A 23,750-nucleotide genomic window follows, 5' to 3' on the forward strand; every position below is an offset into this window, starting at 1 on the left:
GGGATAAAGCGGTAGAAAATGAAAGAATGAATGAATTAAATAAAGCTTGGTCTTGATAATTTCGTTTATCATTTAATTAACTTCGTTTTTATTTTAGTTGTCTAACCTCCCTGGCTCCCAAAAATACAAATGCAATGGTGGATGTCTTTGACAGAAAAGCAACACAAGGCATAAAACAATTACAATTTATTTCTGGCATTCGGATCATCTTAACCCTGAGATAACGCAAGGGTTTATATTTCATGTATTTTACATAGTAAAAAAAACATACTTGCCATAAAATAAACGGTTTAATATTTCATATCGTTTCATTTCAATATGATATAAAATCATGATTACATAAAAAACAATACCCATAAAAAGGAATTTAAAGGAAGAAAAGATGAGAAAAAAGTCTTTAGAGAGCTTTATCAATTTCAAGGTAGTTTAACTAGTAATAACTATTAACTAGTAATAACCTTCTTGACAGCCTATTTAGAAACCTCTCTAAATAGTTCTATAGTACTATTTATGTTCCCTTATGTGGGCCACAAAGATGGAGTCTGAGGCCCACATGTGACCCAGGTCGTAATGGATCATTTGTCAGTAGAAACTTAATGATTGATTTTATTTCTAACAAATTTCAAATACAAACAAAAACATTTAGGTTTGTAGTCATCCAAAGAAAAGTAGCACTCACAAATCACAAGAAACATCCTTTTTATTCACTTTTCATTTCTTACATCGTTCAAGTACAAAGTTAAAATGCCTTTTTAATTAGTTCATATTCATACAAGAGTAAAATAATAATAGTGCCTTTTCATTACTACAACAAACTTAAATACAGTCATTGTAAAGACAAACTGGATTTACGCACCCAGCAATAGATTTTGATTTTTTTTTTCAGATACGATTTTAGCACCTTATTGAAAAAACACCAGTTCCTCCGTCTAGAAAGCTCATCTGTCCTCGAGTCCATGAGATGAGTGTGTGAGTGTGTGTCGTTGTATCATGAGTGTGTGTGTTTGTGAGGATAAAGTGGTTCGATAAGCGAACAAAAACATCATCGCCGTGTCCTTCGTCTATACACAGATGACGCTTTAAATAACACCAAAGCGAAGAGGAGACAGAAATGTCCTGCTGCACAGTTCACGTCAAACTTCAACCACCTGAAATGCATGATCTCACCTCAGGGGGGCGCCAAATTAGATATAAAGCAAGCTCAAGAAGTTAATCCAGACCAACATAGATCATCGGTTTTGAGATTATTTTCCTTAATGCGGTGTTATTTGAAGTGACCTCTCGCTCCACACCGTGGCCCGGGACCGCCGTCTACAACACAACAAGTCACTAAACTAACTGTTTTACATGTCTCGACTGTTTTAACACGCACACCTGTACATACGATTACTGTTGTCATAGCATCAATATTCCCTAGTCTAACACGGAGATTAAACTGACATGCAGCATGATGTCACACCCAGGATCAGCACAGTGTATGTGTGTCGTGTAGGCAGTGTGTTTACAGCATGTGTGTGTATGTTGAACCTGCACCGGAGCTGTAAAAAAGAGCTAAAAAGAAGCACCAGGATAAAACGGAAGGATTCTGCTGGTTCACGTGTTGTTCTGAAGATGTGTGTCGGGAGCACCTGACCCAGAAGTTGGTCCTACATGGTTCCAGAGGGCGTTTCGTGGGTCAACAACATGAACACACCAGGGTCAGACGACGAGGTCAACAAGAGTTTTAAAAGAGCGTCTGTTAAGATAGTGTCACTGCTGGATTGTCTGTCAGGTGCCGCGGTCAAGACCACGGAGAACTCCAGGGAACCACGTCCACGAAGAAGAACTTTAAGTCAAGCTAAGATCCTCAAAATAGAATCACTTCTGCAGCTCTGTGTGAATGCTAACACTAGCTAGCATGCTAATACTTGTCGTTTATTAGTTTTGTATTTTAAATTTACAAAATGATGCTATGGATGTTAGAAACTTGTAAAAATGATTTGAAATCTAAACACAGATAAATCACAATGTATTTAATTGATGTTTTTTGGGGAAAAATAACATAACCCCCAAAAAGTTGTGTATAGATTTTAATAGAAATGTGTGTGCTAGATGTACTTTGATGAAGTTCACAGTCGTCTTGACCGCTGCACGAGTAGAGGCTGCGTCGAAATGACGTCAACAAGTGGAAGCTATAGGAGTCTGTTCCACCTGGTCCCAGAGAGATTGCATCCATGGTGGACGGATGCAATGACTCACAAAAGCTACAACAGTTGTGAGAGCATGGTCCAAATCATGTCTGACACAGGACAATAAAATATTCAGCACCGCTAAAACTTTTTTTCATACGCTTTCCCTAAAAGCCGTTAATGTAGCAACATTAGCTTGAAAACCCTAAATGATTGAAAACATTGTTTCTGGCTCCCCCCAGTGTCAGAAAAGTGTAACTGTTGTGTCATAGAAACACAGTTGTAACGCACCGCATGTGTATTTGTTTACAGAACAAGATAAGGATCGTTGTGTCTTCCTGGTAACTTCAAAAGTATTTCAGTACTTCATATGACCCGCTACTGTAAAGCTTGGTGGTCACGACAAGGTTGAAAACAATTACAAAATGTAACGCAGTGTTGATTTAAGATCCGAGACGAAGGTCAAGCCCAGTAGCTTGAACGGATGGTTCAAGAAAGATGTTTTGACTCGACAGGATGGTCTGAAGTCTTGCTTTAGTTGAACACACGAAGACTAAAATGAAAGTTTCTCTAAAACGACGATCTGTTGTCGCCACAGATTGTACGATTCAGAAGCTGTAGATGAACAGAAGTGCGACCTGCTCTCAGATCTGCAGCAGTGCTCTGACAAAAGTCCTCGAGAGCACCAAGACTTGAACAGAAGCTGCACCAGTTGAATAGAGGAGCACCGTTTGACTGTGCAACAGTGAGCGCACACCGCACCACAGCTACACATAGGAAGGTGTGTGTGTGTGTGTGTGTGTCGCTGGACGAAAGTAAAGCCAAGATGAAGGTGTGTGTTTTGGGATGTTTACAACAGCATCTGAGTGTGTGTCTGATTGTGATTGTTGGAGAGATAGCACCAGAGGGATAACAGAGTTCAGTGGGTGTGAGTGACTGGACGAGTTAGCACCAGAGAGGAAGGTTTTCAGTGTTGAATCAAGTGTTGAGTTGAAACATTTCTACTAGAATCCCTGGACTCTTCCCGTTTAAGAAAACACGTTTTGTGTTCTTATGTTCGACTCAGGTCCTCACCAACATGTGTATTGCTTTTTTACTGTACGTATTTATATTTACTTAAAGTGATAGTTCAAAGTAAATAGTAAAACTCACTCAATTTCTAGTCTGATTAGCATGTTAGCCTTTTAGCTTATGCTACAAACAATCTAAAAATATTGACTTGTTTTAGTTTTTCCAAAACAGTTCCTCATGTCGAGGATTCAATACAAGAGGGACGTTACAGACGAGCAGTATGGAGGTATTTGAATGTTTTTAAGTGTCTTATTGGACGAAGAGGAAGACGAAGACAACTGAGCTCCAGTCGCTACATTAAAATGTTCAAACATTTTTGTCTATAACTCTTAAAAGGAACAGATTACTCTGAAAATTATCCCAACCTTTAGTTGACATCGGGTGAGTAGAAAATGAGTGAAGTTTGATTTTGTGTCAACTATCACTTTAAATAGTTATGTCGTGCTAATGGCTACATTCAGAACAATGATAAAAAAGCGCATGTTTCACAATTTCACAAGTTGTTTGATTATTGTGTCCCCCTTTGAAAACAGACAGAAATGAATCAACAGTATGTAAATAGATATTATTTATGTAAAATAGATCCCTAACCCTTGTTGTTCCGCGGACTAGTTAAATGTCAGGATTATATTCAATGGCGGACGTTCAGTTCGAAAAAGTAAAACCACAATAGCTTGACCTGCAAAAATAACTACAATTAAGTGCATTAAAAAACATCTCATCATAATGCTGAATCAGCAAGAGCTCTGGACTGGTTACAACAGGATGTTTGTATGCTGACGATGGTGTTGTGTACGTGTGTGTCTCCTCGCCTTTAGTTACTTTGTGACTTTGTGTTTCAGCATTATTTATATGAAATGAGGAATTTGAAACAGAAGTTTTGTTTCAAGATTTTGTGTTTTTCTCATTTTCACTAGTCAAGAGTCACATGCTGATGTTAATTGAGAACAAATATTTTTTCTTTTTCTAGATAAAACACCTTTTAGTAAGTAATTGTATACATTATGGGGACCACTGCAGTAGAAGTTCAATATAAAAACGTAGAGGCCAGGAATTCTAATGAGAATGTTTCAAATTGTACAAGAGTGTGTTTGAGTGTGTGTGTTTATGTGTGTTTATGTGTGTGTGTCTGCCAACATGGAGTCAGTGCGTTATTGCGTCTGTTTCAACAGCAAAATAGCACCAAGGGTGGAAGGTTATACAGTAGTCTACATGAGTTGTTGTCTGTGTGTGTCTGTGTGTGTCTGCATGACTAGTTGCAGGCGAAGTACTCCTTCAGCGGGGCGAAGAGGTGCCTGATGACGGGGACCGACCAGGACCGACCCAGGAGTCTCTGTCGGGCCAGACGGCTCATGTTGGACACGTCTGTGTAGTGGACCGGGAAACCAAACACCCTGCAGACACACACACCGTTGTCAATACAGAACTTTAAATCCAAACAAACAAATGAAAAAAAAATTAATGAAAGTCATGTTTTCTTTAATCCGAAGTTCCTAAACATTAAGCTAAATTCAAGACTTCAAAACTCTTTGAATGACATTTGAAATAAATATAATGTAATTAGTTACAAGGTTTTGGGGAAATTTTAAATCAAAATATTCATTATAACAGTAAATAAAATGCAACATAAAAGTTACATATGTTTATAGTCAACTAATTAACTTAAAAAAAACACGTTTCACAATTTGTTGTGATTGAGTGTCAATTTATTAATTTTTTAATAAATGTAACCAAACTAATATGAAACTAATATAATCTAATACTTCTCATGTGTCAACAAGACTTTTCAAAATTAGATTAAAGATATTTCAAAGCCAACAAATTCCTTATTCTGTAGGATCCACAGGAAGCCTGTCGTCACCTGGCGCACACGCTCGCGCACACACGTACCTCTCCATCTCAGTGCACCACAGAATGTCCTCCTTGTTGTCCATGTAGACGGGGAAATGCTCGTCTTTCCCCTGCTTCACAGAGTTGGATCGAGTCGTTATCGTTCGCAACTTCTCAAACTGGAATTAGCATCCAGGGCAAAACACACACACACACACACACACACAGACACACACAGACAAACACACACACTCATTTAATGCTACATCAAGATGATTGGGGTAAGAACTCTTCAGCGCTCTATGAGATCAACTTTCACTCTGACTGACCACAGTAGTGACAAACATGCAACAGGGAATTACCTTCGCTGTGCGTCCGTGTTCCAGACAGTCCTGCAACTCCAGTTTGTCGTTGGTCATCGGCGTGAGGGGCCTGGAGCACAAGAGAACGTGAAGGAGAATCTTCATCAGTCCCTGGAGATACACTCGAATGATCCACACTCCTCGTTACCTGGACATGCCGGGCAGGTTCCCCCAGAAGTACCTGGCTCGGTGAGCGGCAGAAACCTCCTTGGCGTCGATCATGACCGGGTTGCACTGACCAAAAGAAAATTCTAAGTTCACAACTCGAATAAATTAGCCATAACAATATGACCACCAGCATACTATACGTATAATTAACCCATCATTATGTCAATTAAGTCTCAATCCCCTCCCAAGTCATTTTATTTTGTTCGAATACTTTATTTTACTTCCTGTTTTTGCCTAGGGCTTCTTAGAAACTCCAGTTTTGCGTCAGCATGTTTTAGGAACTAGCTGGTGAATTCTGGCTTCTCTTCGCTCTACCCGCTTTCAAACATACTGGATTTTAATTTGCTCTCTTGTTGTTTTTTCTCAGGGGATCTTGCACCGTGCTGCCTCCCTCAACTTCAACACCCCGGCTTTAGTTTTTGTATGGACTTTTGACTAGTTTGAGAAAAAAAATCTAAGAAGGATCTGTCTCGCCAGCAGGTGATACAGAACTCTGCAGCAAGAATTCTGACCCGTATATAGTAGAAGAACTCACATTTCTCCGATCCTTAAATATCTTCACTGGCTGCCAGTTTCTTTTATGATCAATTTTAAAAATTCTGGTTCTTACTTTCAGAGCTTTTCATGGTCACGCTCCTTTTTACATCTTTCTCTGTGTTTGATGATCTACTGACTCCTTCAAGAAACATCTTAAGATATTTTTTTCGTGCAGGCTTTTCCTTGATTTTCTGAGACTCCTTTGTTTGCCTCGGTGGTGTCTTGACCTTTTAAGCATATATTTTATTGTATTTTGTTTTGAATGTTAAATCGCTTTGTGACCCTGGTTTAAAAAAGCACTCTACAAATATTACTTACTTACTTACTTTTATTATTTGGAGAAAAAAAGAAAACAAAGATTTTGTCGCCCTCTCGAGGACATTTGCCTCAATGTACTTTTTGTTCTCATTATGTTGTAAGTAAGTAAGTAAGTAATATTTATTTATATAGCGCTTTTCGAGACCAGGGTCACAAAGCGCTTTAACAATCAAAACAATACTCAAAACAGTACATACTTCAAAGATCAAGACAACATCGAGAACAACACAGGAGTTCGAGAAATTCAAGGAAAAGCCTGAACAAATAGAAACGTCTTAAGATGTTTCTTAAAAGAGTCAGTAGACTCCATCAAGCACAAAGAGAGAGGAAGATTGTTCCAAAGCTTAGGAGCAACAGCCTGAAAAGATTTCTCTCCTCTGGTCCTGAGCCGTGTGCGTGGAACCATAAGTAGATTCTGATCCACAGACCTCAGAGACCGAGCTGGGGTGTAAGGCTGTTTCTCCGATCCTTAAAACTCTTCACTGGCTTCCAGTTTCTTTCAGGATCAACTTTAAAATTCTGGTTCTTACTTTCAGAGCTATTCATGGTCAGGCTCCTCCTTACATCACTGATCTGATCCAGCCTTACACCCCAGCTCGGTCTATACATTGACTATTTTTTAAACTCTGTGTCCTGAATTATTAATTGTTCTTTATTATCTTCCGCTCCTGGGGCTTTGTTCAATAAGTCATTTTATTCCATTAAGTGGCGCATGTAAAATCAGAGCGAGGGTCAGTACCTCAAGGAAACGTGAGATGTCCCTCTTGTCGCTGACCCCCATGGCCACCACATTCTCAAACAGCCAAAAGAACGGACGTTCGTCTCCCGTCTTGGGCCGTGCCTCGTGCAACAGGCGGTAGAATTCGAAGAACAATCGTCCGGTTCCCTCTGAGAAAAAGAGCGAAGTGACATGAAGAAATATTCTTTGTCTGGAGGTCACGACAAGACTCTTGGACCGTCATGACAGTCCGAGACTATTTTAAAAGTTTGAAATGGCAGAAGGACTGTAAATAGAAACATGACAAAAAAGAACACGCACAACTTCAACAAGATATTGAGATTGCCAGCTTTAGACTCTTTTTGTTTTGTTCCAACGCTCATGCTGATTCACAACCTTTGACTTCAACCCTTTTTAATATCTTGTCAGCTCACCAAAGAGGCCTTTGCGTGCAGGGTTGACGATGGAGAGGTCGTTGCAGGGACTTCCACCAATCACCAGGTCGAAAGGCCCCCATTCTTCGATCTAATACAACATCAACAAACACACAGAGAGTAATTTACGACACAAGAGAAATGTTGTTGTTATCAAAGTTTTATTATTTATTTACTTTGTATCTATTCTATTTTGTTTTGTTTACATGTATCTAGTCGTTTGACCATTTGTTTATTAAAGTCTATTTATTTTGACTTAATTTAACTTGTACCTAGTTTATTTTTTTCGATGTAAGTTGTACTTTTGCCTTGTGCTTTTCCCTATACATCTCTCTAATTTCACAGCACGAGAAAAATAAGTTAAAACTCTACAGTAGGAAAGCTTATTCTTCAACACTACGAGAAGGTTTCAGTGACAGATATAACCGCGTTCGCTCACAAACGTTTCTGACTCTTGGACCGTCATGATTTTGGCGCCACCTGCCGGTTTTTGTCAATAGTACAACAGCACAAAAAAACTCACGTGCTTGTGTGTGACTGTCCGCACGTCTCCCACGTACATGACGCGTCCCTGGTGTCTCACCATGCCCACTGTGATGGAGTCCTCACACACCTCAGAGGCCACGTACTTGTCGACCTGGATCCCCAAGTCCCTAAGCACCAGCAGACCTGTTGACGCAAGGATGACGATCATATTTTCCTGATCGTCCGAGTTTGTCTCAAACAGGAAACGCACCGGTGGCGATGCCGTCGAACAGCGACAACACTCTGATTGGCTGACGCTTCTCTGCAGCGACGGGAGGATACAACTTGGCCGGTTCCTGAGACAAGAAGGTCGTAGATTAAATTTTGACTGACTGGTGACAGCATTGACCGGACATGAAAATACAGTCCTTGTTCCTCGATCTAGTCTAGACTTAAATCAGCTCAAAGTCAAAAAACAAATCTGGAATCAGGAAATTTCAGAGGGAAGAAACAATTTCAAGTCAGAATGCAGACATGTGCTGGGCAAATGTGTCTGTTAGGGACCATCAAACAAAAGTGGAAAGAGCAAAAAGTATGAAATCATGCCTAATATGCTAATATTATTAATTTATATAATTGTTCATTGTTGTTATTGAAATGGGATACAAAATATTTTTATAAATCGATTTTTAATATTTCCTAAAATATTTGTAAGGGGCAACAAATACTATATATAAATACAGTCTGATCTAGACATTAAAGATCAACGTTCTTAATTAGTTATTAAAGTGTTGAGTCAAGTCTACAGTTGTTATTAGAGTGTAATTAGAGTGTGAAGTAAGAGGATTCTGGATCAAGTCTTGAGTTAAGTCATGGTTCAAGTCTGGAGTCATGGTATCTATGGTGGGGAAAATTAAATCTCATGTCAAATAGAATAACTGTTTTACATTAAGAACAAATCATTTTAAGTCTGAGACTCGAGTCTGAAGTCTGGTATCAGTTTGAAAAACGCGCCCACAAACACGTACAAATTCTTGCTCGTGGTTGTTGGCGAAGAAGTGCTGTAGTCGGCATGGCCAGTCGTCCCGTCGCCGTAGTAACCCGTAAGTGTTGCGGGGGCCGCACATGTAGCAGTTCCAGGGGTCTTCCTTGATGGCCACCACGGCAGAACCGGCGCCCACCAGGAGGTCCACACACTCCACACAGAAACACCTAGACACACACACACGCACATTAATGTGGGGTTTGAGACCTGTCAGCGAGCAGAACTGACCTGCAGCAGTTGTTGTTGCCGCACATCAGAACCTCTCGGCCTCCGCAGCAGATGGTGCAGTAGGACTGGTAACCGTCGTCGTCGTACTGGTACGCACACTCCAGGAACGAGTTCTGCTCACAGACAGGAAGTCGATGAAGAACTCAGCAGTGCAGTGTTACACCTCATTTGATGACTAACTCTCTCTGCGCTTGATGGGGTCTACTGACTCCTTCAAGAAACATCTCAAGACATTTTTATTCGTCCAGGCTTTTCCCTGATATTCTGAGACTCCTGTGTTGTTCTCTGTGTTATCTTGAGCTTTTTTAGTATATATTTTATTGGGTATTGTTTTGATTGTTAAAGCGCTATGTGACCCTGGTCTGGAAAAGCACTTACTTAATAAAATTTAGATGTGCCATCTAGTGTCTGAAGGCGGCATTACACCTTCATCTTGACACCTTATGGAGTGTTTGAGTAAAGAGCTGATTAAGGGAACTGTCTTTTCTTGGAGGAGCAGTGTTTATACTCTGTTCTGGAGGACTGAGCTTCAAACTTTACATAAAGAGACTATTGTATCGGTGCTCTTTTTTTTCAGCCACTACAATCAGTCACTAATCAGTCTTCAAGAGCCTGAGATTGCTAACAGCCAATAATCAGATTGTGTTGATTTAATTGTTTTGACGAGAAGATTTTATTTATTTATATTTTAAAAGTTTACTATGTAACATCCAAAAGTTACATTTTATTTAAATTACGTTTTTTAAATGAATATTAAATCTCTGCATCGTTAAAAGAAGAGTAAAGTGATCCCTCGTTTACTCGGCATTAAACATTTATAAGAATTCTGCGAAGTAGTGAATATTTAACTTTTCATTTTTTTTAAATTAACTACATTTATTGAAACTTTTAAACTCAACATTGTACATGTATATAAGGTTCCATCCCTATCAACAACACTCTTCGTCACAGTGACCTGAACAGCTCCCATAATGCTTTTCCGCGACCCTTTTTGACATATAAACAAAGACATAAAATTTAAATGCAGTATTGTAGCGACCAATAAGCCGTCACTAAATAAATAATCTGTGACAAGACCAATGTAAATCAGATTTTCTGTTCTTGACTGCAGGTTGCTACAATTTAATTCAACATTTAGTTCAATGTTTCTGCAAACAACGAGACTGTGGAAGGCGTGCAGCGATATGGCGAGGGACCACTGAAGTTTTGATGATATTTTCAATGATAAATGAATCTCAGTGAATAGAGTTTGTGTCAATCTCCACCTTGCAGCCCTGACACATGGCTCCCATGAAGAGAGGATGTTCCAACGACACGTTGAGGCTTCCACAGGATATACAGATGTCTGGACACACAAACGAACATGATTATACCACACGATGAGTTGAGATTTAACTGCAAACGTACCTTCAATGTTCCTGGTCTTCTTCTTGATCTCCTGTATGAGCCGCTCTGAAGATCAAACATCAAACGCACTTGATGAATCCACTAAGTTGAACTACTGCAGGAGCGATCGAACGCTCACCTCTGGTCCCTTCGTCGATGACCTCTCGTATTTTGGGCTTCTCCGCAGCGTTCTTGCGTGGCTTCTTGGCTGGCGGTGGCGTGTAGGCAGCCTCTGGTTCTGTCCACATCTCGGGGTACACTTCCTTGTAGGGGTTTTGCTCCTCTAGAGGTGAAAGGAAAGTCGTTTATAAAAAACAATATAGACAAGTATAGATGTTTTATGTAAAAACATTCTAGTGATGCAAGTGACGTCTACCTCCTGTAGGGTCCAGCGATTGTGGTCCACCTGGTAAGAAGCCGGTCATGGCCCACTCTATCATCTGCCGGGTCTGTAGTTCCAATCCCTCGGCTTCATCGCTGGTGTCACTACAGGAGGGGGTCGGTCTCCCAGCGCGCACACACGCCACCTGCACACCCGCTAATGTGAACCTTCAGAATACTTTTTCCAATATTTATAATTATTTATATTGATATTATAATTTATAATGATATGAATAATGATAATAAATATGAGTTTAACGTGAATAAATATTCATTGCCACAAACACAAACTACTTTGTGGGGGGGGGGGTTGATTATTCAATATTCACTGGATTTATCATCTTGATAATGTGGTAACAAATATAATATGAAACAAACAAATAAAAACATATTTATAAAAACAAACTTTCACTATTGGACTTTTAATATTTAGTCAATGTACAGGTGTTTCTAGCTGTTGCAATACAACTTGTATTGAAGTATATGAGTGTAAATCATGATACTGAATGCTTCAATTTAACCTTTTGAAACTTTTGACTTGAATTATATTATTCAAAAATATAGTATAATGCTTCAAGAATTTCTATATTGAAAGGTTGAATTTGTTAAATGATCAGAATATATATATATATATATATATATATATATAAATATATATATATTGTTATTCCAATAATTAAGGTTTAAATTAGGTTTCAGCATTTTTAATGTTAAAATCAACCATTCAATATTACAATGTTGGCATAATACAATATAATATATCATATAAGAGTATTATTATATTCAAAATGTTAATGGTATTTATACATTTCCATAGTATTGATACATTTTCTGAGGTGTAACTGCATATATTGCCTTTTTTAACGTTTTAACGTTAACAATGATACGACAAACAATAAGTGCATGATTCCATCAGTCTCCTGATACAGAGCAGAAGATTCTACCTGCAGGGCCTCAAAGATAGCTTTCCTGTACATAGGCTGCTTGTTGTAGGTGGGCTGGTGGAACGCCGAGGAGAAGGAGCTGAGAGGCATCAGCTTCTCCACACACACCTGCGGGACACAAACCAGTCTTCAGCCGGTGTGTGGTGGTGGATCTTGTGGGGTCAAGCCGGGTCCAGACACTCACCACGGAGAACTTGCCGTCTCCGAACCACATCACCCAGCGGGTCCCGTCGGCGGCTCGACTCCGCCCACTCATCCACCACGACACGATCCTGCCTGGCCACCAGGAGAAGCCCCGCAGCTTCCCGAACACCAAGTTGCCGATGCCGAAGCCCCTGCCGTCCTAAGATCACGATGGAAGAATGATAGATTCAGACATTTATCCGACTGCAACAGCAAATGTGTGCAAGGAAATGATGATCCTTTATGGAAGTATATCAGTGTCATCAGTATATTGAAAGGTTGAACTTAACATTTCAAATGTTGACACTGATATTTATGCATAATTCATTCAATAATCGCTACTAAATGGTTGAAATTTTTTTCGGTTGGATTCTTTTCATTTAATTAAATTATTTTAGAGGAATCTTTTTTTTTTTACATACACTTTGATGTTATAATTTAAATAATTTGAATATTTTTAATTCGTTTAAATTCAATATAAACCCATTGGTATAATAGTGCCACCATGATTGGTTGAAGGTTTGATCAAGTAGCTCAGTTCTCTTTTGGTATCGTCTGAAGGTGACATTATAGAAATTATTCAATTAAATTACCCAAAAAATCAAATCATACCATCAAAATCATTGGAAATGTTAAATTCAACCATTAAATCTTCTGACTCTGATATACTTCCATAAACCTTTGATCATCAGTTGGGGGTTCAAAAGTTGAAAGAATTGGTTTCCACCTGGTACTCGATCTCTGTGGGCGTGGCCTGCTCTCGACTGGCAGCCGGCTCTGGTGTCACGGCGACTGTCGGGGAAGCCGGGTCTGTTTGCTGCTGGGTCTGTGGTTCGGGACTGGGAGGCTCCTCCTCCTTCTGAAAGTCCTCCGACAGGTCGTCCATGATGCTCATCCCGGCTTCTCTGTAGGCTCGCCTCTCCGCCTGTGGACGGAGGAGGGTCAGAGGTCACGGAGGAGCGGCAGAACAGTGAGTAAATCAATAAAGTCTGTGAGTCCCAGAAGGGAGCGAGGATATAACAAAGATCAGACTCACTCACACCTCACTTTAATACACCTGAACATATCTTGCTATTGCTATATCAAGACGGTGACTCCAGGTGGACGTTAAAGCACATTTAAGGTAGGTGGTCATAATGTTTCAGCAGATGGATAATCACAACATAAAATCAACTTTCTTTTCAACTTTCTTTTGATCTCAATGTGCTCGTCCAAACGTTTATCAAAGGTTTACAAAGGGAGTGCGAAGACGCCGATGTCTGACAGAAGGTTTCTTTATCTGAGCAGCTGATGCTCGGGTTCACAGGGACAGGAGCCCCTCGGCAGCGAGAACAAGCCTGTGATTGTTCCTCCAAACAGGAAGTGAGCGTGGAGAAAAAGGGGCGCGGCGGGTTCACCGGGGTCAGAGCGGCAGGGAGGAAGAAAGAAGGAGGCACAGGAGACGGAGAAGTCGATCCAAACGATAGATTTGCAGGAGTTCAACCAGGCAGACAAGAGGTACAGGAAGTTGATGATCACCTCATCATCTTCTCTTTCTATCTTTTACATAGTATTTCATTAAAATGTGATGATCTAGTGTTAGCATTGAATTTAATTTAATTCAATAATTATATATATAAAAAGCTTGAATGTGTTCTTATTGAATAACTGGATTCAATCATTTGTCCATTGAAAGATTGAATTTATTTAAATTACTGAATAAAAATATTCGAACTTAATGTTTATATTGAATTTAAAAGGATGCAAAAAAAGAAATATTTAATTTATAACACGATTAACTAATGAATGGAATTGCAATATCTAAATCTATGTGTAAAAAAATGATTAATTCATTTGAAATTATTCACATTCATTAAAAAAATGTTTGCACTATTGTACCAGGATTTGAAAGTCTACAAAGAAAAAATAAATGGATTTTAAATGATCTATTTTCCAATTATGGAATTAGATTATTCGACTAACTGTAAAAAAAAAGAATGCATTAATTTTCTAAATGTTTTTTTATTCAATTATTTTAGAGTGAGCCTTTCGACAAATTATTTAACAACATTGTTAAATAAAAACAAATGTAACATTTCAATATAGAAATGATTTAACTACTGAGTTCAATATTCTGATGACGCTGATATGTTTCTATCATCTAGTGTCGTGATCTGGTCGAATGAGATGAAGCATAAAAAACAGTTTTAACAAAAAAAAAGTGCAAACTTTGAAAAGAAAAAGAAACATTCATATTATAACAAGAGCCAAGAAAACTCCAAATATTCCCAAAAGACTGATAAAGATGATCCGACCGTGAAACTTCTCTTGACCTCCAAGTCACTGAGGCCTTCGACTCAGCCGTGACCCCTGACCTCATACAGAGCTAATCAGCCAGTTACATGGGTCGCCCCAAACACACAAACACGCACACACTTTTTAGTATTTAGGATCGAAGGCGTCCAAGAGTTTTAACTGTTGCAGTACATTGTGGGAAATCTGGAATGACAGGAGTATACCAGCTGTTGCATTCTGGGCCTCAATCCTTCTCACCAGGTGTGGCCTCAGACATCACTATGATCAGGTGCATGTTCAAGACCAAAGACAAATGTTTGGCTCATTCCTGACATGTCAATAAAAAGGCCAACAGCAGAAGCATCGAGTTGAGGGTTTGAAACCCTGCCGAGGGTCTGAGCTGAGAAGAGTCGTCTGCTGCGGTTCTCAGCTGCTCGTCTTAACATGTAGGTGTAAAAAGTCCGAGGCCGAGGTTGTAACGTTGAAAAAGTTACGACTTTGAACTCTCGGTCGAACTCTTGTGACCTGGTCAGAGCTTTCACTGGTGCTTGACCTCTGACCGGTCAACCTGCACCCGGAGCAATGAGGCGTCTCTCTGGCCCCGCCTACGTTTATGGTCGTGACTGACCCTGACCTCACAGTGAACCCGGGACTGGAGGTCTGACTTTTCCACACACGGAGCTAACGTGTCCTGAATGAATGCACTAGTATCCATTATAGTCAGTTCAGTGCATTCATACTCTCACTTACAAGTGGTATAAGATATATGAATCACTTTGACCTTTACATACAGTCAATCGTTCTTGACCAGTGGCTGTCATTACACTATGTTATTACACTATATAAATGAATACATTTACAGTTTTTAAATGTTATTAAGATAAAGTTGAATTATTTCACTGTCAGTTTAAGATGTCAAATATGCAAGTACATTATAGATCTACACAAATATTGTTCATGAAAAATAATTGCACAATGCAATGACACTATTAAAAATAAACACAGTAAAATTGGACCCATACATCAGTGTTATAACAGGGTCATAAGTAATATGGAGGAAACCGGGGTGACCAAAAAAAAAAAAAAAAAAAACTCGTATTGAACAAGATGGACGATAAATGTTCAGGACTAAAATCTCAAACAGGTCTAAGGGGTTTCTACGTCACTAATTCCACAACTCTTCTTTCTTTTTATCAAGAGTATCTGCAAATAATTTCTGGTAATCTGGTTTCACTTCCTGATGCATTTCATCAAAGAGTCAAATGAAAGATCACTTACAGCATGGCAGCTTCCCTCCCTCCCTCTCTTCCTACTCGAGTGCATCTCTTCCTCCACTTCCTGCCTCGCTCCTCTCTCTGCGAGTCCTTCCGACTCTCGGCTCGTCTTGTCCCCCCGAGCCGGCTTCTGATTGGCCGAGAGTTCGGTGAGTGATCAAATGTTTTTTTTCTCTCAGCCAGCAGATGTTTGGATTAACTTGCGCCGGAGAGGTACCGGGGGTCAAAGGTTAGGTAAGCCTCAGAGTTGACGAGGCTGTAGAAGGTGTTTGGGTCAGGACCTGACATGCGCTAAGACACGACCCCGGTTAGACAAAGTCACAGGACATAAGTGTTGTTCACACTCTGGAGCCGGAGAGATCACTTAGAATTCTCTCTCGTTCTATAAATCATAGTCGAGTTTATTTAATATGTCAGTCTGTCAGCAGCGTTGTGTTTGTGTAGTGGTTCGCACCGATGTGCTTCACTGAGTTGAATGATTTCACAGTGTTTGCTAATGAATTACTAAGGCTCTTAACTTGCCTGAGACATTTGATACAAATAAAAACATATTTTCTGTTGTATTAATTATTACTAGGATTGAAAGAAAATATTGTTACACCTTCAGATCATATTCCACAGCAACGTATCACACTATCTTATGGTTTATATTCATAGTGTTCAAAATAAAATAGCTTAATAATTATTAAATAATTCATTTAATCTTCCGGCCATTAGATGGCAGCAGTCATTACCTCCTACGCAGCTTAAGGAAATATAAAATCCAGAGAGACCTCGGAAGTGACTGAGGATGAGAGGATACAACTCCTGAAAGCTGGTGTTTGGACATATTTTGGTTTCAAAATGAAAAGAAAGTAGTAACAACTTTGTCGAGAGTCATGTGGTCTGTAAATTCTGCAACACCATAGTCAAGTACTCAACAATACTACAAATATATCCTTGTTACTACAGTATCACAATATATCGTATCAATGCTCCTATATTGTGATACGTAACGTGTCGACAAATTCTTGCCAATACACACCCCTAATTTTAATTGTCAGAGAGGTGCTTTATTTATTTATTTTGACACTTTACTTGGTCATTATTCCTGGAAAAATAAGCCATACTTATTAAATGCCTACATTAAACCTGCAGTGAAAAATGGTTTGAGACACGGGCCCTCGAGAGTGACTTGGAATAGGAGATTTCAATATTGAGGCATTATGAGATAAAGTCACTAGTGCCTGCAGAGTTTAGTTCCTGAAAAGGTTCTAAAAACACACATCTGAGCTTTCGAAAGAGGCGACTAGAACAACTGAATTAAAGGATTGTTACATTGAGTTAAAAGAAACGTTTTAGAATGACAAACACCCAGTAGGACAGTAAGACAACGTTTCACTCGATAACTGACAGATGTGTTACATTCCTGGTCACACAACATTCAAACGCCTTTTCTGTGTTTGCAACTCAGATCCAACCAGAAGTCTTGCATGACGTCCCATGCAGGTAAAGAGAACATTCGGGGAGCTTTGGCCGAGGGAGGGGGTGTTAACAGCTGGATGACACACACACATGAAGAAAGCTGGGAATGTTTAACCTCCGAACCTCCATACGAATGTTCATCTGTTCTCTTCTGCCTGTTGTTGGTTTTAAGCAGCAAAAAATGTTCATGAGAATCCATCTCTCGCAGAATTTCACCATGATATGTGTGTCAGCACCAGCGTCAATCACATTACACATTAAAATCTTTACACAACCATGTGCACAGTTGCCGTCGAACTCAATGAGAGCCAGTCGAATGAGAGAAGTGAAAAACAAGACAACCCCAGGCAGGTGTCAACATCAAGAGCAGTGAGTTCACTCGGTCAACCATGAGTGTTTACTGAGAGGAAGTCCACACCCTCGCAGAGTAAATAACCTGCACTGGGTCAGATCAGGAAAACACACTTAAAGAAAAAGAACCCTACATCTGTGTTTTTGTAAAAAAGTGCTTACATTTGCAACTTTCTCTGCACTTGTGTATAAACTCTCAAGTACACATTTCTGCCTCTGAAGTCTTTGAGCTTCGATGCTGTAGCTGCTTCAATGTACACTTCACTTTACTTCTTGATATCAAAACATCAGGAGGTTTTTCTGACCCAGAACTTATCCCTGCTCACCCCACCTTACGAGCTGCCAGATTCAGTTTTAACATTCTGGTACTTGACTTGAGCCATAAAGGAAATTAAGACCCGAGGTGCAGCACAGCGACTTTGATCAGAATCACAGAAACACTAAACACGGCCGACACTTCAGATGTGGCCTTTATTAACTAAACCACATCATTGTCACCACTTGAATTTTTTTATGGCATCTGAGACTTTTCTATTTAGACAGTAGACACTTAAAGTCGTTACAGCAGATACTTATGGTGGGCGTGGGTCACAGTCTAGTGGAAACTAGACAGATGTGGTGGACAAATCAAGCTCCCAACTACAACACTGCAAAAAACTGCGAGAAACTACAAAGAGAGCAAAAACGTAAAGTTTCTTGTGGATTTTCTGAGAAGTTATTAGAGGGCGGTAAATCCCGTTTTAGATGTTTACTGTTAGCAACAAAAGTAGTATGTTTGTTAAATTCTTAAAACAAATCATATGAGCGTCATCTCAGTTTGGCTGTAATACATGTAATATCATTTCATTCTTTTTGTGAGCCAGCATAAAGTAACACTTGGACTTTTTTCAAACTGTGTCTGATGATTTTCTTTTCTTTTGAACAGTCGTGTCCTGCACATTAGAACACTGGCTTTAACTAGTATACTTCACAACTGGGTCATTCGTCTGGACACTCCAATGACCACCAAACTACGTTTCCATCATGACTGAACTACTAAAGCCTACTTAGTTTTCCAGGAATAAAAAGCGGGAAAAAAAGAGTTTCTTTATGAGACTGTAATTACACTGTTCTAACACTGGGGGGAGTCAGAAACAATTATGTTCAATATTCCGTTGTCTTTAAAATAACCGTCCTCAAAGAACTGTTGCTGCACTGTTGTCTTGACAACTTAGCAGTCGTTCAGTAACTTCATCAGATGATGTCATCAATAAAACCTTGCACGCCATGTTGAGATCACCATCTCAAGTGTTTGGCAAAACTACTTCCTGGCTGTTTCTCTCGCACCTCCATCTTCCAGCGGTTGATCCATTCCTCTTTCTGTCTCCGGCTCACGTGGAACGGATCTCCCGCCTGGAAGGTCACTCTGGGAACTGGTTTCCTCCGCAGCCTCCCAGCCTCTCCCTGCACACACACAGACACCTCACATCGTCTCGTGTGCATGTGCTTCATGCCGCCTCTTTTATTTTGATCTGAGCACAAGCGCTTTTTTTTTGCTTTTTTTTTTTGCCTCTGATGCTTTCCTCACCTCTCGGGGGGAGTCGCAATTTCTGTCGTCTGGCTCGTCTGCAGGGGGAGAAAAGTAACAGGAAGTGGGCTATTTGAGCAGGAGGTGCAATGAAGAGGAACTTTCAATCACTCAGCCCTCTTATGTAACACTGCAGGTTAACGTTGAGTTGGACTACAAATAGATCTCCTGCACATGTGCACTGTACGCTACGACTTTCTCAACAAAGATGATTTGGAAAAGTTTTGGATCGCTCACAAATGATTCTATACCATTGCTCTCCGTCTGCTCTAGTTTCCGACGTTTCTTTCGCAAGGAGGGGGAGGTCTCCGTCTCTTCGGGCGGGGTCGGGGGGGCGTTCGCACAGGGGTCAGAGGTCTCCATCTCCTAGGAAACACACGGAGCAAAGTCTAGAGAAATCTGCAGCGCTCTACCGTCCAGGCTCATCAGCAGAGTTTGACATCCTTCACACACACACTTACAATCGCATGACATGCACAGATGATTAGAGACTGCAACACACACACTTGCCTGTTAGCAGGCCCTGGCGAGTGTGTGATGCAGTGAGTCTGCACAGGATCAGTATAATAAACACTCACGATCCCATTAACACACACACACACACACACACACACTTGAAGGGGAACACTGGAGTCGTTAATGGCGTACTGATTAACAAGCACACATGGCGATCTTTGAGTCGGATGATACTGAGCTCTTAAAGCTGTTCAACAGATTTCCACCGACGCACAAAATTGATTAGGTAGAGAAACATAAACTAGCATAACAAACACCGGACTAGAGCTGCGACCCCTCGCAGGGTTAATACAAGAACGTTACAAATTTTACAGAGTGCTAATAAAGTCGCTTCAAAGAAGAGAAGCTAATGCTAGCTGCTGCTAATAACCAGCGAAGCTGTGAGGAACAGGTGAGGAGGACGATAAAAGGAAACAGAAAGGGGGGATTTAAAAGCGCCGAGGGACGGACAAACTAACTTGGTGAACACAATTAGGAGGTGAAGGGGTTCCCCGTGTGGGTGAGGACCTGGAGGTTTCACCAAATAAAAATGTTGGAAATACAAAAAGCCTTCACTGACAAATCAAACTGCAGCACAAACAGAAACACTACAATTTGAAAAGCTGACTTTAGCAGAACAAGTGAGATACAGTATACAACATGTTTAAAAGTGTAAAAATGAAAAACTTTGATCAGGATCTAAATGTGTGTTACAGTGTTTTAATGATGCAACACCGGTCTTTCTCAGGTCCTTTATTTAGAGTCCGACTCCACCCTGAGCCTGAGACAATAGTCGTTTCCCTTCCACACTCGCTGCATGTTAGTGTGGGAAACAGAATCAGTTTCCACTGTCCTCTTGCTGCCAAGTCGCACACATGTACTAGTTCAAAGACTCGGTGGAACATCTGTCATTGTGGTTCTTCTATACAGAGATATAAGGTAGTTCCGGCAAAGCATTATGGGAGCTTTTCAGGCTATTCATACTTCTCTGCTTTGAAAGGGTAATTTGTCTGGTCACTCACATGACCACCGACCTACTTGAAGGCAGTAGAGTCTGAGACTTATATTATTATAGGAAGATAAAAAAAAAGACACTATTCTAACATTACAACAACATGTTCAATATTAAGTTGTTTTAAAATATTTTTAAAGAACTAGCCACCTGAATGGGACAGCAAGAGTAAAGAAAACACAACGTCTGTGGATCCATTAACCAAGAATTGTTAAGCAGCTGTTTAGTAACTCAAACAAACAAATGTTTATTTAAAAATTGTACATTGTCTACTCGTGGTAATGATTCTTAATTTCCTGTTTTTAAAATGGATGACTGTTAAGAGTGAGTTAACTGTGTGAGAGTGTTGAAAAGGTTAATTACTTTTTGTATAAAAAGGATAATAAAGAGTGTATGTTAGGGATTATGATGCCTTAACATGTCAAATACATTTTAACTACTACGTGGATTTTGTTTAATGCAGGGGATTTTCAGAAAACTATTCAAATGTTTGATGATAATATGCAAACCATTGGTGATATCTGATCCATCTAAGAATTACGGAGTGAAATTTGACCATAGAAATATCCAGCAAATGTACTTTCCCAAGAGCACTTCAAGAGTTTATTGTATCTCACGATGTCTTGGTTCCTACTGACAGATCTCAACATAGAACAGAGTCACATGGTTGTACCAAACATCCATACACTTATTTCTCCAACATGTTACGAGGCGTGTGTGTTGTTTAACACAAGGACATCCACAGCAAAAAAAACAAATATTAACACTCGTGTTACTCTCAATGTAATGTGTAGAATTCTGAAGTCATCCCACTCACAACACCACTTGTAGCAGAAAGTTAGTAATTATTCATCTTTAACTTTATAAAGATGTGTGTGTTTGTGTGTGAGTGACATTGTCATGTCAAGTCAGTCTGTGATTGTTTAATCGTCACAAAAACACACACAGAGCTAAATGTTTGGCAAAGATGAGCAGATGAGAGACGGCAAACATTTGTCATATTAATAATGCAGCGCTGAGTCGGCAGATTCCTGTGGGACAAAGACGACGCGTGTGTTGACAAGTCAGTGCGAGGACAAACAGTCGAGTCGGTGACGATGAAGCGTGAACCTGATTCATGTTTGACTTTGAATCATTTTTGGAGAAGTAAAACAAAGAGGGTGGAGATGAAATCGTCGTTGTGGGATTATATAAATAAAGATCTGTCCACCGACAAACCTATAATGTTGAAGTGGACACGTTCACGTTGGCAGGGTTGAAGCTTCAGTGCAATACAACGACACATTTTAAAGTTTAGAAATCTGAACAAGGTTCCTCTGAAGGTTCTGATGGACGGTGGCAAATCTTCTCACGTGCTACCATAACTATTTCCAAATTTAAAGAGCTACAATTTTGACATTCCTCTAACTTTCGACCTGCTTTTTCTGATGCAACCTGAGAGATGACGGGAAGTTGTTTTGGTGTAAACACATCTTTAGAGGCCAAAAAAAAAGTCTGAACCATTTTGCACGTTTGCTACATAATATAACAAAGTCACAATCCTACCTATGGCGCCATGTAAAGCGTGGTAACATGGCTGGTGAGCGAACACTCACGTCACTAAAAACACTGATGACTGACCATGTGACGTTACCATCTCCATATGTTTGAACCGTCAATTCTCGTCTCGCACAGGAAATAAAGCAAATGAATGGGTGACTCACAGGAAGCAGCTGCTTGCGTTTCCTCGCTGGCCGTCCCGCTCTGCGTTTGCCGCCGGGGCTGGCCGGCGTGGCCTCCTCCGGACTGTCCTGGTCCACTCCTGCTTCACTCTGGAATCAAAGGTGGAGAGTGAAGTCAGTCGTGAAATGTCACCACTAAAGATAGAGAAAATAAATCTGAGTGAGGAAGAAAGAGAGAAGAATGGATGTTCTCGTATTCACCCTCTGATCAGTAAAATCTTTTTTAGAATTCTCAATTATTACCGCGGACTCACGACAAATACGTCTACGAAACATAACATTATTGAAGAAAATTATTTTGTATTATGTTATTAATGTACTTTTTACGCCATAACCTTTATGGGTTTTTTTTTTTTAATTTTTGTTGTTGAAACAAAAGCTAAAAACTATATTTATTATTAGTTACCCATTACAAATATTAAATAAATTCATATAATGCCAGGAAATTAAAATACAAATATAATACTGACATAATATTAACAATGATAAAAATAGCAGGTGCCTTACATTTTCATCTTTCTTTTGGGGGGGGGGCGAAAACATATTATTATTACACATAATTAAGGGTTCTTTTCTAAAAGTATTTACATGTTTTAGAGTCTTTTAAAAAAGTTATAAATCCCAACATAAATGAATGTTTAGTTCTTTTTTGGCTTTTTATACTTTATATAAAGAACCAATATAGACCTTCAGGTATAAAAAACAGTAAAATGTAGTTTAGGTTAGTGGTTTTACAGGTTTCTTTTTTAAGTAAACTTGACTTAATAAGAGGCTAAAATGCTCTTTTTATTGTAATACTGTTTTTTTTAAATATATATATGCCAATAACTACCAGGGCCAGTCCCCGACCTGTGAGTTAGGAACCACTGATTTAAAAGACTCCAGAAACAGACACTAGGACTGATACTGCTGAGCTGTGTCTGCGATGACCTCGAGTGACACCTGATCCACGACGTCTAAACAGAGTCTGATGTCGTCTCCTGCACCAGGTGTCACCGCACTCGTGCACACAAGCCGCCGCTGTCATGTATGGCTGGTCTAAAATCACTCTCCCGGCAGGTTATTCTGGGCTGATGCAGTTGCTAGGCGACCAGACAGTGAACCAGCAGTAAGGATCCCGTCATCCGCAGACAGCCTGTCGTCCTCTGCCTTTTCTCCGCATCGACATCTTCACTTTGGTGCTTCCCGTCAGAATCACCTCACGTTTGAAATGTAAGCAGATGTTCAGGAAGCAAATGTTGGACTCGTGCAGCTTTTTTAAAGTTCTGGATGTGATTGGTGTGGATTTTCTTTCAAAACAGAAATAAGAAACACATGTATGTAGGAGACAGTGGGAGGAAAACAGAGTGTCAGG

At 39.9% G+C, this 23,750-nt stretch overlaps 1 protein-coding gene across 5 annotated transcripts in view; it reads right to left on the minus strand.

Annotated features, from left to right (window-relative positions):
* Nucleotides 1-682: 682 nt before the first annotated feature.
* The window catches only part of LOC148067832 (DNA (cytosine-5)-methyltransferase 3A-like), a 30,672-nt gene continuing 7,604 nt past the window's right edge, over nucleotides 683-23,750 (minus strand). Inside the window, exons 3-23 of one of the 5 annotated variants that reach the window (XM_087805962.1) lie at nucleotides 22,379-22,486; nucleotides 19,420-19,534; nucleotides 19,169-19,206; nucleotides 18,928-19,044; nucleotides 12,966-13,163; nucleotides 12,240-12,398; nucleotides 12,056-12,163; nucleotides 11,107-11,257; nucleotides 10,870-11,013; nucleotides 10,752-10,796; nucleotides 10,610-10,689; nucleotides 9,345-9,457; nucleotides 9,100-9,283; nucleotides 8,343-8,427; nucleotides 8,130-8,275; nucleotides 7,607-7,697; nucleotides 7,194-7,342; nucleotides 5,580-5,665; nucleotides 5,432-5,501; nucleotides 5,130-5,200; nucleotides 683-4,633 (exon numbers count right to left, since the gene is read on the minus strand). In XM_087805962.1, coding sequence (XP_087662088.1) covers nucleotides 4,492-4,633; nucleotides 5,130-5,200; nucleotides 5,432-5,501; nucleotides 5,580-5,665; nucleotides 7,194-7,342; nucleotides 7,607-7,697; nucleotides 8,130-8,275; nucleotides 8,343-8,427; nucleotides 9,100-9,283; nucleotides 9,345-9,457; nucleotides 10,610-10,689; nucleotides 10,752-10,796; nucleotides 10,870-11,013; nucleotides 11,107-11,257; nucleotides 12,056-12,163; nucleotides 12,240-12,398; nucleotides 12,966-13,163; nucleotides 18,928-19,044; nucleotides 19,169-19,206; nucleotides 19,420-19,534; nucleotides 22,379-22,486 — 2,400 coding nt within the window. In that variant the 3' untranslated portion in view covers nucleotides 683-4,491. Of the gene's footprint in view, nucleotides 4,634-5,129; nucleotides 5,249-5,431; nucleotides 5,502-5,579; nucleotides 5,666-7,193; nucleotides 7,343-7,606; nucleotides 7,698-8,129; nucleotides 8,276-8,342; nucleotides 8,428-9,099; nucleotides 9,284-9,344; nucleotides 9,458-10,609; nucleotides 10,690-10,751; nucleotides 10,797-10,869; nucleotides 11,014-11,106; nucleotides 11,258-12,055; nucleotides 12,164-12,239; nucleotides 12,399-12,965; nucleotides 13,164-18,927; nucleotides 19,045-19,168; nucleotides 19,207-19,419; nucleotides 19,535-22,378; nucleotides 22,487-23,750 lie in introns of all 5 variants that reach the window. The other 4 variants (XM_087805961.1, XM_087805960.1, XM_087805964.1 and 1 more) reach the window with 4 other exon arrangements.

This window comes from Callionymus lyra, chromosome 13 (assembly GCF_982586985.1).
Source record: "Callionymus lyra chromosome 13, fCalLyr1.hap1.1, whole genome shotgun sequence".
Taxonomy (NCBI): domain Eukaryota; kingdom Metazoa; phylum Chordata; class Actinopteri; order Syngnathiformes; family Callionymidae; genus Callionymus; species Callionymus lyra.